This window comes from Bubalus bubalis, chromosome 24 (assembly GCF_019923935.1).
Source record: "Bubalus bubalis isolate 160015118507 breed Murrah chromosome 24, NDDB_SH_1, whole genome shotgun sequence".
NCBI lineage: Eukaryota > Metazoa > Chordata > Mammalia > Artiodactyla > Bovidae > Bubalus > Bubalus bubalis.
The window spans coordinates 32,676,395-32,687,943 of record NC_059180.1 but is presented as its reverse complement, the minus strand read 5'-3'; the positions used below and the strand labels follow the sequence as shown (position 1 = coordinate 32,687,943).

At 45.2% G+C, this 11,549-nt stretch overlaps 1 protein-coding gene across 4 annotated transcripts in view; it reads left to right on the top strand.

The window, feature by feature from the left end:
• Positions 1-7,183: 7,183 nt before the first annotated feature.
• The window catches only part of CIITA (class II major histocompatibility complex transactivator), a 59,587-nt gene continuing 55,221 nt past the window's right edge, over positions 7,184-11,549 (top strand). For 2 of the 4 annotated variants that reach the window (XM_025275668.3, XM_006041108.4), the window contains exon 1: positions 7,184-7,673. In XM_025275668.3, coding sequence (XP_025131453.3) covers positions 7,391-7,673 — 283 coding nt within the window. In that variant the 5' untranslated portion in view covers positions 7,184-7,390. The remainder of the gene's footprint in view (positions 7,674-11,549) is intronic. The other 2 variants (XM_006041107.4, XM_006041106.4) reach the window with 2 other exon arrangements.

Here is an 11,549-nt window from a genome sequence, read left to right as displayed (position 1 = left end):
CTCTATAACACTTGCTAAGCATGCTTTGTCACTAAGAGACATTGGATCTCAGGACCAGGACCTTCCATAAGCAGAAGAATATAAACATTTTACTTTCCATCTGCTCACCACTATTCTTAGGCAAGTGACATGGCTTTCCAACTGAGATAGGAATATGGAATTTCCTTCTATGATAAATAATACAGAGAAAGTAAAAGAGGGGAATAATAACGCATGTGATAATTGTAAGACAAAAATTTTACAGGGGGACTTGGATGACTATAGACAGAGGTAATGCTGTGCTCATGACTAATCACGAGGGAACACTCTGAGACCGGCGGCTTCTGCAGCAAAGTAACACCTACCTGAAAACAGCAGCATTACAGAACTGAAAGAAATTCTAGGGATGGTATAATCTGACCTATGTTTCACATGTGATGAAACAGGGGGCCAGAGAGAGGAAATAAATTGCTGTGGTGGTACAGCGAGTCAGGGACCAAGTGGAAGCTGGCATTCAGGTTTTCGTGACTGAGCATGTGATGCGGTACTGGACTGGATTGGCAGGAAAGAGGAAGGCAGCCTTGGAAAAGCTGCTCTAGCTCCTGGTTCTGTGCACCCCGTGGTTGCAGTTTAATCGTCCATTACCCCCATCTCGGGGTGTTAGATGGAGTCCCATGGCCTGCTTTTGATCCCCATCTTGGGGTGTTTGATGGAGACTCATGGCCTGCTTCTCCTCTCCATCTTGGACTCCTGGGGATGGATTCTCAGGCCTGGTCCTCTCTCTCAGGTGCCTCAGAGGTGAGGTACTTAAGAACATGGTTTCCTTACTCCCCACAGCAACTGACCCACCTGCCGTCTTCTCCACAACCATGGCTGACGATTACACGCCATCTCTTCCTTCTGATAAAATTCTCTTTTGGCTCCCCCGCCTTCTTTCCTAACTAATAAGTTGTAAGTTCTCAAATCTCCTCTTTTTCTCTCAGGGATAACTGATGGGCATTACCATCTTGTCCAAAGAATTGATGCTTTTGAATTGGTGTTAAAGACGACTCTTGAGAACCCCTTAGACTGCGAGGAAATCAAACCAATCAGTCCTAATGGAAATCAACCCTGAATACGCATTGGAAAAATTGATGCTGAAGCTGAAGCTCCAATACCTTGGTCACCTGGTACAAAGAGCCGATACGTTGGAAAAGACCCTGATGCTGGGAAAGATTGAGGGCAGGAGGAGAAGAGGGCAGCAGAGGATAAGATGGTTACCTGGCATCACCAACTCAATGGACTTGAATTTCAGCAAACTCAAATTTGAGCAAAGTTTTCAAATGAATTTGAGCAAAAAATAATGGAGGACAGGGGAGCCTGGTGTGCTGCAATCTCTGGGGTCATGACTAGCTACTGAACAGCAACAGCCACCACCTTGTCCAAGAAACCGTGTGGTCTTCCAACTGCTGGGAAGAGAAATCTCAGAAAGAAAGCGGAAGTGGGGGTCAAAGTTTCCTCTTTCTCTCTAACTACAGTAAAGCAGACGCTGATCTGCATCACAAAGTTAGTTCTGATGAAGTTGAGAACTTTTGTACAGGTACCCTGTCATTCTCTTGTCATGGGGAAGACCTGTGTGAAGCCGTAAAACTTTGTGATTGTAGAATTATTCTTAAAAGTATAGGGTTGGTCAAAAAGTTCATTTGAGTTTTTCTGTTATACTTTATGGAAAGACTTGAACCAACTTTTTGGCCAACTCAATATTAAATTTTTGGGCTTCCCTGGTGGCTCAGACGGTAAAGAATCTGCAAGGCAAGAGATCCAGGTTCAATCCCTGGGTCAGGAAAATCCCCTGGAGAAGGAAATGGCAACCCACTCCAGTATTCTTGCCTGGAGAACTCCATGGACAGAGGAGCCTGGTGGGCTCTAGTCCTTGAGGTTGAAAAGAATGGGACACAACTGAGCTCTAACACTGAACTTCACTTCAATATTAAATTTGTACAAAGAAGTACAAGATATACCCAGCCTGCAAAAATTATTGATTTGCCCTGTGAATTATGCTTAAAGGCCTAAAAAGTATGCAATTTTGATTATCTTAATTGATAATTTGTTGCCCAGAGGGTATTTACATCTACATCTCTGTTTGCTGAAGAGTATACTTTGTTAGGTGAGAAGAGCTTTAGAATTTCTATCTTCTACCTCTCAGCCTTTATACATAAAATTTATAATGTCATAGTCTTGTTGGACTGCTTATTCAAGCCCAGAGTTGAGTCCATCTCATTTAAAATTCTGTATTAATTTCAAATTGCTGTTTAGCTTATGCCTTTTTGCATTATGTTTTAGTGGTTCTTCAAGGGCTATTTTTTAAGAGACACTTGGGATTTTTTAAAAATCTTTATTTATTTTTGGCTGAGTTGAGTTTTCATTGCTGCACAGGCTTTTCTCTAATGTAGTGCTCAGGTTTCTCACTGTGGTGATCTCTCCTGTTGCAGAGCATGGACTCTAGGGCTTGAGGACTCAGTAGTTGTGGCTCCCAGGCTCCAGGGCACAAGCTCAACAGTTGTGGCACATGGGCTTAGAGGCTGTTCAGCATGTGGGCTCCTCCTGTGGGTCAGGGATGGAACCTGTGACTCTCGCATTGGCAGGTGGATTCTTTACCACTGAACCAGCAGGGAAGCCCCTCAAAGGCTTTTAATATATATTTTCCACTCTCTCAACCAACACAGAGGAAACGTTATACCACTTAATATAAAGTACAGATTGCCACCATATGGGTCCAACAATCACACATTATGCTACACCATCCTTTATGCTGTATCCATCGTATATATTATATCTGCTGCTGCTAAGTCGCTTCAGTCGTGTCCGATTCTGTGCGACCCCATAGACGGCAGCCCACCAGGCTCCCCCGTCCCTGGGATTCTCCAGGCAAGAACACTGGAGTGGGTTGCCATTTCCTTCTCCAACACATGAAAGTGAAAAGTGAAAGGGAAGTCGCTCAGTCATGTCTGACTCTTAGCGACCTCCATGGACTGCAGCCTACCAGGCTCCTCTTTCCACGGGATTCTCCAGGCAAGAGTACTGGAGTGGGGTGCCACTGCCTTCTCCATATATTATATCTACATGTATTTAAAAATCACAAGATAGTATCATACCTTTTGCTTTAAGCAGTTATGTTTTTAAATAAATTAAGGAGAAAAATAAACAATCTTTCGGGACCTCCCTGGTGGTCCAGTGGCTGACTCTGCACTCCCAATGCAGGGGGCCCAGGGTTCAATCCCTGGTCAGGGAACTATGTGTTGTAACTAAAAGATCCTGTGTGCCACAAATAAGATCTGGCACAGCCAAATAAATAAATTTAAAAAAAAAATAAATTCAAAAACGTTTATACTTACCTAAAGTTACTATTTCTGACACTCTTTAGTTCTTCCCAACTGGTATCTAACTGAGTTTCTAACTGGTATATAATTTTCCTTCCATCTAAAGAACTTATTTTAGCATTTCTTAAAATGTAGGACTATTGCAACACACTCTTTTAGTTTTTTAAGTCTAAAAATATCTATTTTCCCACATACTTGAGGGATAGTTTCACTGTATTTAGAAACCTGGGTTGACCATTTTTTCCTTTTCAGTTCTTCCAAAATACTGTTCCACTGTCTTCTGGTATCCATGATGTGGAATGAGAAGTTAGTGATGACTCACGTGCCCTCCTGTATGTAATGTGCTCTCGTCTTGTTTTTTTATCTTTTGGCTGTGCTGTGTGGCATGTGGGATCTTAGATCCCTGATCAGGGATTAAACCTCCACCCCCTGCATTGGCAGTGTGGAGTCTTAACCACTGGGCCACCAGGGAAGTCCCTGCAATGTGATCTTTTGATCTGGCTCCTTTCACAAATTTCTCCTTATCTTTAGTTTTCTGTTGTTTGACTATGATGTGCCTATGTGTGGATTTCCTTGTGTTTGTCTTGCTGAGCTTCATGGTTTTCATGCTGTTTAATTTTCACCAAAGTTGAGAAATTTGGGGCTTTATTTCTGTAACCTTTTTTCTACCCCACTCTCTCACTTCTTCCGTCATTCTAAGTATGTATAAGTTGGACCTTTTGACATTGTCCCACAGATCCTTGAAGCTCTTTTCTTTTTCAATCTTTTTCTCTCTGTTCTTCAGATCAAATAATTTCTATTGTGACACCTTAAAGTTTCTTCTGTTATCCCCTTTTTGCCATTAATCAAATCCAAAGACTTTTAAATTTTCATACATTGTAATTTTCACTTTGATCATTTCCATTTGGTAATTTTTAGTAGTTTCTGTTTTTCTGCTGAAAGTTCCTATTTTTTTATTTTCATGAGCATGTTTTCCTTGGCACCCTTTATGTCTATTTCATTCATGGTTAGAGTCACTGCTTTAACAAATCCTTGTCTCAGGACTTCCCTGGCAGCCCAGTGGTTTAAGACACCACTTCTCAATGCATGGGGTACAAATTCAATCCCTGGTCAGGGAGCAAAGATCCCATATGCCTCCGGGCCCAAAAAACCAAAACATAAAACAGAAGCAATATTGTAACAAAGTCAGTAAAGACTTGAAAAATAGAAAGATTTTAAAAAGTAAAAATAAAAAGATTTTTAAAAAATCCTTGTCTGCTAATTTCAACATCTGGGTCATGTGGGGGTCATTTTCCATTGATTGTCCTTTTCTCCTGAGAATGGGTCCCTTTTTCCTATCCCTTTATAGTCAGGTAATTTTGGATAGGTACTGCCTATCACAATATGTGATACACGGCTCAAAATAGCCTAGAGTTAAACTCCCCTCTCGGTCCTCCCCACCATTCTATGCAAAACAATGAACTCTCTCACCGGAAGGAAAAAAAACGGACTTTAAGGTTGACTACGCCCAGCTCCCAGTCGGTCCCAGCCTCTGGCTGATCTCCAGAATTCCTTGCCCCAGCCGTTTAAGAGATAACTACTCCGAACAACCTTGGAGAAGAACAGGCCCCCTTAAGACAGTAGATTTCCACATATATTCCTATATATACTTGCTCTTTTCTTGGGTTAGCTCACTAATCTCTCTGCTGTCCCTTCTCGCCTCATTAAAGGTGATCTGTTCTTGTAAAGTGCCGGTCTCATTCTTTTTCTGAACCTTGCCTTCTCTAACTCCATAGCAAGAAAGAAGAAAGAAAGTGAAGTCGCTCAGTCATGTCTGACTCTTTGCGACCCCATGGTCTGTAGCCCACCAGGCTTCTCTGTCCATGGGATTCTCTAGGCAAGAATACTGGAGTGGGTTGCCATTTCCTTCTCCATACCCTACAGTAAACACTCTGGATTGTGTTATAATCTGAACAGGGTTAATTTGGTTGTTGCTGCTGTTTCAGCAGGCTCCTATATTGGCTGGAATCAAATGCCTAGTCTCCTGCCCTCAACACAACCCCCATGGTAGGTTACAACTCAAATTTCAGCTCAGTTCCTTTAGCCTTAGTTGAGCTGTGAATGCATGAATGAACAAGAACTCGAATGAGCCGTGAATGCAGGGTTCAGAGGTCAACCACACATTTGGACAGTTTATACCCAGAATTTAGAGCAGCTTCTCTCTGTCTCTCTCCTTGGAATTTCTACTCCCACTTTCCAGCAACTATTGTTACCTCAAATTTTGTCCTCTGCTTATTCGGGGCAGTAAAACTTTTTTTTTTTCCAAACAGAATTTTACTTGCCCTGCAGAACACAGACTGAGACCTCCTTGAGCTAAACTAATGAGCTGGGAATTCACCAGTGATATTCTTGTCTTCCACATACTGACTCCTGTCCAGGGTCTGCCTGCTCTGATTGCTCCCCAGGGCCTTCAGGTAACTGTTTTTTATACTTTCCTCTGCCTCCCAGCCATCAGAGTTTATAGTTGTCATTGTGGTAGTGCTGGTCAAATAGGAACTCTCACCCATACTGGAAGTGGAAATCCCTATTTGTCTCATTGAAATGAACAATGCAAATGGTCCCATCTGAGAGATGGTAAAATGAGGCCAGGAAAGGAAACAAGGTCACAGTGCGTTTCTGGAAGAGCAATCAGCTATGGTATAAAAAGCGGGGGCTGAGGTTTTTCAGGGTAGAATCCTACAACAGACTGGATCCTATGCAAAGCCTGTTTTCCATGTTATTAATTGGGGATAATATTAGTAATAGTCAATTTTCATGAAGTGCTTACCAGGACCAGCACTAAGCCCCTTATACATACTACCTCTTTTAATCCTCAGAAAAACCTGATGAGATTGAATTATTTTTACTGGGAGATTTTTCAGAGGAAGGGACTGAAGTTTAATGAAGCTGAGCCCAAGGTGACACAATGGCTTGCATGATTAATCAATAATCATAATGGCTCATATTTATTGAATTCAAATTTATTGAACTATTATCAAGTTGTGGATGATGTGCTGGGTACTCTCCAGGCGTTATCTCGCTTACTCCTCCCTACAACTCTAAGATGTAAATACCATTATTATCACTCCATGTTTTTGTAACAGGGAAGAGTCAGTTTTGACTCTTCCATGCAAGATCTGTGTCTTTGGCTGCTTTTGTTATTATAATCACACATAATGGCCTGCCTCAGAGAATCCTTCCCCTCTGCCTCTTAAACTAAAATGCCTCTGATCAGAACCCTGTCCACCTGTGGATGGCAGGAAGGAAAAAATTAACATATTTCCCTGCCTGAGGCTTGCCCTTCTAGGAGACACTTATAAGATTAAATGGCCTCTACTCTGTTTCCTCACCTTCCTGCCATCTCTGATACATAAAAGGACCTGGTATCCAGACCGGGACAAGATGGTTATTTTGAGTCTTTAGTCTGCCGTCTTCTCAGTCAGGCTTTTGGAATAAAGCCGTGTTTGTTCCTTGCCTCAATACCTCGCCTCTTGGATTCGCTGGCCTTTCCTGCCATGAGCAGAGTGAGCTTGGACTCGGTAACGTTTCCAGATGGAGAAATGGCAGCAAGGAGAGGCTAAGTAACTTGCCAAACATCAAGTAATTGGGGATTTGAACCCAGCAGACTGGCTCCAAACCCAACTGCTTAATTGCTATGCCCCAGTGCCTTCTTGTTATGATGCAACATCCGAGAAAGCCTATCACCTTATAGGTCCTCAAAGAGGCAAGCCCTGTTCCTCTTAGTAAATACTGGATTGGGTCTAAAGGAATCCACAGAGCCGTGACCTTCTTTGGCATACGCACACGCAAGGTATGCACATATCTATGGGTCTAAATCAAGACCAGAACCCACTTCCATCAATTCCTCAGGCAACCCCAGCCTAACGTGCAAATGAGGAAATCCTCCTTAGCAGGAATAAGCTGCAGAGGTTCCCCCATCCTGATTTTCACTTCACATTTTGGATGCTACAAGCTGGGTGAGCAGAGATACCAGGCGCTGGCCCAGGGGAGCTGCCCTGCATCTGAGCGCTACCATGAATCACTTCCAGACCATCCTGTCTCAGGTCCGGATGTTGCTCTCTAGCCATCGGCCGAACCAAGTGCAGGAGCTTCTGGACAACCTTCTGGCGGAAGAGCTCCTCTCCAGGGAGTACCACTATGCCCTGCTCCATGAGTCTGATGGTGAGGCTCTGGCCAGGAAGATCTCCTTGACCCTGCTGGAGAAAGGAGACCCAGACTTGGCCCTCTTGGGGTGGATCTGGAGTGGGCTGCAGGCCCCCACAGCAGAGAGGGACCCCAGCTACAAGGACCCTGGTGGTAAGTTGCCATCCATCCCTTTTTTCTCATGAAGCCATGTCTGGCTGTCAGCAGCTCAGGGCTTTTCCCTCTAATCTCTGAAAGGGAGGTCCTCATGTTTATCTCTGTCCCAAGCTGAGAAGGCAGAATGAATAGGAATCGGGGTCTCTGGTTGAGCTGACAGGAGCAGCAAGTGCTTAGAGAGCTCAGGCTGGGATGCCGAGAGCATTGGCAGAACAGTGTGCTTCCCACTCTGCTTAAAAGTAAACCATCCCGGAGGCACGCAGCCAAATGCCCACTGGGCTTGCTCTCTGAGCTGCCTGGGTACCTTAGGCACGTGCAAGGCCCTGGTGAAGGGCACAGATGGACAGATCAGCCACTGCCTGCAAGTGGGAAAGGCAGATGCCGGCACAATCAGTGTGTCTCAAAGCTGAAGACATAGGTTGCCACAGAGAGGAAGGGCTGAAGAGCTGGAGAGCAGAGATTGCCGTGTGTGCACATGTGTGTGTGAGCATGTGTGTGCATGTTTGCGTGGGCGTGTGTGTGTGCATGTGTATGCACGTGCCTGTGTGTGCATCCGGGTCATGGAGAGAGAGGGAAACTGAAAGACACACAGGGAGGAAGAGAAAGGGAAGGAGAGACAGGAGAGAAAGAGAGGGAGGTAGACAGAAGGACAGAAGAAGGGAGGAAGGATGGGAGGAAAGAAGAGAGAGAGGGAGGAAGAAAGAGAAAGAGGGGGAGAAAGAGAGAGAGAGACAGAAGAGGAACCAAGTTGGAGGGAGTGTCTTGTTTTTAAAGGGTACTGCTGACTCCTGATTCATCTTAAAGCAGGAAAAAAAGCCTATGCCATACCATTTCCACTCGCATCCTTGGCTCCTCAAACATTTTAGGTCTTCTTTCCCACTTGCAAGAAGGTTCTCACTTTGTTGCAAACAACAGTCTTCTTAATTATTATTTTTGAACATACCACGCAGCTTGAGGGATCTTAGTTCCCCCAACCAGGTGTGTCAAACCCAGGCCGCCCTCCACAACCCGGCCGCAGAAGCGTGGAGTCCTAACCACCGGACCACCAGGGAATTCCCACTAACAACGTTCTTCCTAAAGACACTTACTTTTCAGCCTCCGTTACGTAAACCTGTGCTTTCCCAATTTTGTGAGCTGATGTCATAAATTCTAGTCCTTGGTCCTTTTATGGTTTTGGAGTAACTTACAACTTGATATAATCACAATTCATATTTATTGAGTATTTCGTTGCTTGCCAGGCACACCTAAGCCAGTGGGTTTTCTCATATCCACCCTAACCCTTTAATGATCTCATGCATTGGAGAAGGAAATGGCAACCCACTCCAGTGTTCTTGCCTGGAGAATCCCAGGGATGGGGGAGCCTGGTGGGCTGCCGTCAATGGGGTCGCACAGAGTTGGACACGACTGAAGTGACTTAGCAGCAGCAGCAGCCTTATGTTACACAGGAAGAAAAGACAGAGACTGCCCAGAGGTGACCAACTCCGGTCCCCAAGCAGGAAGTGTTGAGGCTGGATTTGAAGGCAGACACACTTGTGGCTCAGTCTGCTCTTAAGGGCTAAACAGCCTCTTGATGATTTTGCCATGGGCTCCAGGGCAGTGTAGGCATTTCTCCAACTCTTCTGCCAAGATACATGTTTACAAGGGGTGGGCTGTCTTCCTGGGTGAATTCTCACCCAGATCATCTCTGTCTGTTCCTCAGACACATCTTTTACTCTTCCCCTCCTAAAAGACCCCAGGGGGGCTGGGACATCTCTATCACCTGAATGACCTCCCTGATTCCTTAATGGGAGTGCAAGCCACTTATGGGGTCTTTTTAAAAACTTTTTTATTTTATATTGGAGTATAATTGCTTTACAACATTGTGTTAGCTTCAGGTGTGCATCAAAGTGACTCAGGGATACATATACATGTATCTACTCTTTTCTCAAATTCCTTTCCCATTTAGGTTGTTACATAATATTGAGCAGAGTTCCCTGCGGCATAAGGTAGGTCCTTGTAGGTCGTTCCTCTTGCTGTTGCTATTCAGTCGCTAAGTTGTGTCTGACTCTTTGCGACCCCTTGGACTGCAGCACACCAGGCTCCTCTGTCCTCCACTATCTCCTGGAATCTGCACAAATCCATGTCCATTGAGTCAGTGATACTATCTAACGTCTATCTCATCCTCTGCCGCCCTCTTCTCCTTTTGCTTCAATCTTTCCCAGCATCAGGGTCTTTTCCAAAGAGTCGGCTCCTTGCATCAGGGGGCCAAAGTATTGGAGCTTCAGCTTCAGCAGCATCCTTCCAAGAAATATCCAGGGTTGATTTCCTTGTCCGTTATCTATTTTAAATACAGCAGTGTGTACATGTCACTCCTAAAGATGCTACCAGAAAACTACTAGAGCTCGTTAATGAATTCGGCAAAGTTGCAGGTTATAGAATTAACACACAGAAATCTGTTGCATATCTCTACAATGAAAGATCAGAAAGAGAAATGAAAGGAACAGTCCTCTTAAACTGTAAGATGCAGATGAAAGAAACTGCAGAGAACACACATGGCCTATGCAGTCTTGATGAAGGTGCAGATGCCAACTTCAGGGGGTGTCAAGGCCTTCCTCTCTCCTCGACACACCCCCTGCAAGCTGCAGCCTCCTCCACTCTGCTGGCTGCCCACACCTCTGCTCCTCCCTCTCGCTTCAAGGGCGGGTTCCTGTTATTAAACTCAGTTTCCTCCCAGGGGATGTAATATATTTATTTCTGATGCCATGTGACTCTAGAAAGGGAACTGAGCTCCGTGCGGTCTTCAGGAGCCTGGGAGACAAGGAAGGATAAATCGCTTCCTTTCCTTGTTGCTCCCCCGCCACCCTCTTCCAGGCCAGCTCCTCCCAGGCCTGTGAGACCCCAGCTGTAAGGACTACAGGCGGTGATACAGCCAGGGGGCAAGGAGAGGGAGCAGCCTTCGGATGGGGACAAGGAGAACAGGGGGAGGAGAAGTGTGTGGTTTGTAGAAACAAAGGGCACTGACTTGAGTTTCAACAGGGCTTCAGAAAAAAGGAAATCGGAGTGTGAAGTTTTTGTAACTCTCTCTACAACCCTATCGTGATCGTCACCCTCCGCTGCCCTAAACCCTGCACCGGCTTCCCGTGTCACTCAGAGGAAAACTAAATCCGGACGATTCCCATGAGGCCCTTCAAGATCTGGTTCATCCCTGCTCTGCTCCCACCCTATACTCCTGCCGTCTTATCTTCTCCAGCCATGCTGGTACCCTTGGGGTCCCTGGGACAGGCCAGGCACACTCCCTGCCACAGGACCTCTGCACATGCTGTTGCTTCCTTCTGAACACTCTTTTCTCCAGATATCTTCTGGGCCAACCTCCTTGAATCCTTTAGCACTTTCCTCAAATGTCACCTTCTCAGGGAGGCCTACCCTGATCATCCTATTTAAATTTGCAACTCCCCCTCCACGCTCTGAGTACCACTCCCCACACTGACATGTTTACCTTTGATACACTTTACTTTTGTATTATGTTTGTTGCTGATTATTTATTTAGTCAAGCTGCATGGCTCAGGGGATTTTAGTTCTCCGAGCAGGGACTGAACCCGGGCCCTTGGCAATGTGAGCAGAGTCCTAACCATTGGACCCTCAGGGAGGTTCCTTTTTTTGCTGCCTATTGTCTGACTCTCTCACTGGAAAGTAAGCACCCTGTGGGGAGAGATCTATGCTTTTATCACAGATGTATCCCGAACACTTAATATAATGCCTGGAAAAGGATAGGTGTGCAATGTGTGTTTGTTGAATATTAGACTACTGGATGGTAGGTAGATGGATGGGTGGGTGGGTGGGTAGATGAATGGTTGATGGGTAGGTGCATAGGTGGATGGGTGCTGAGTGGTGGGT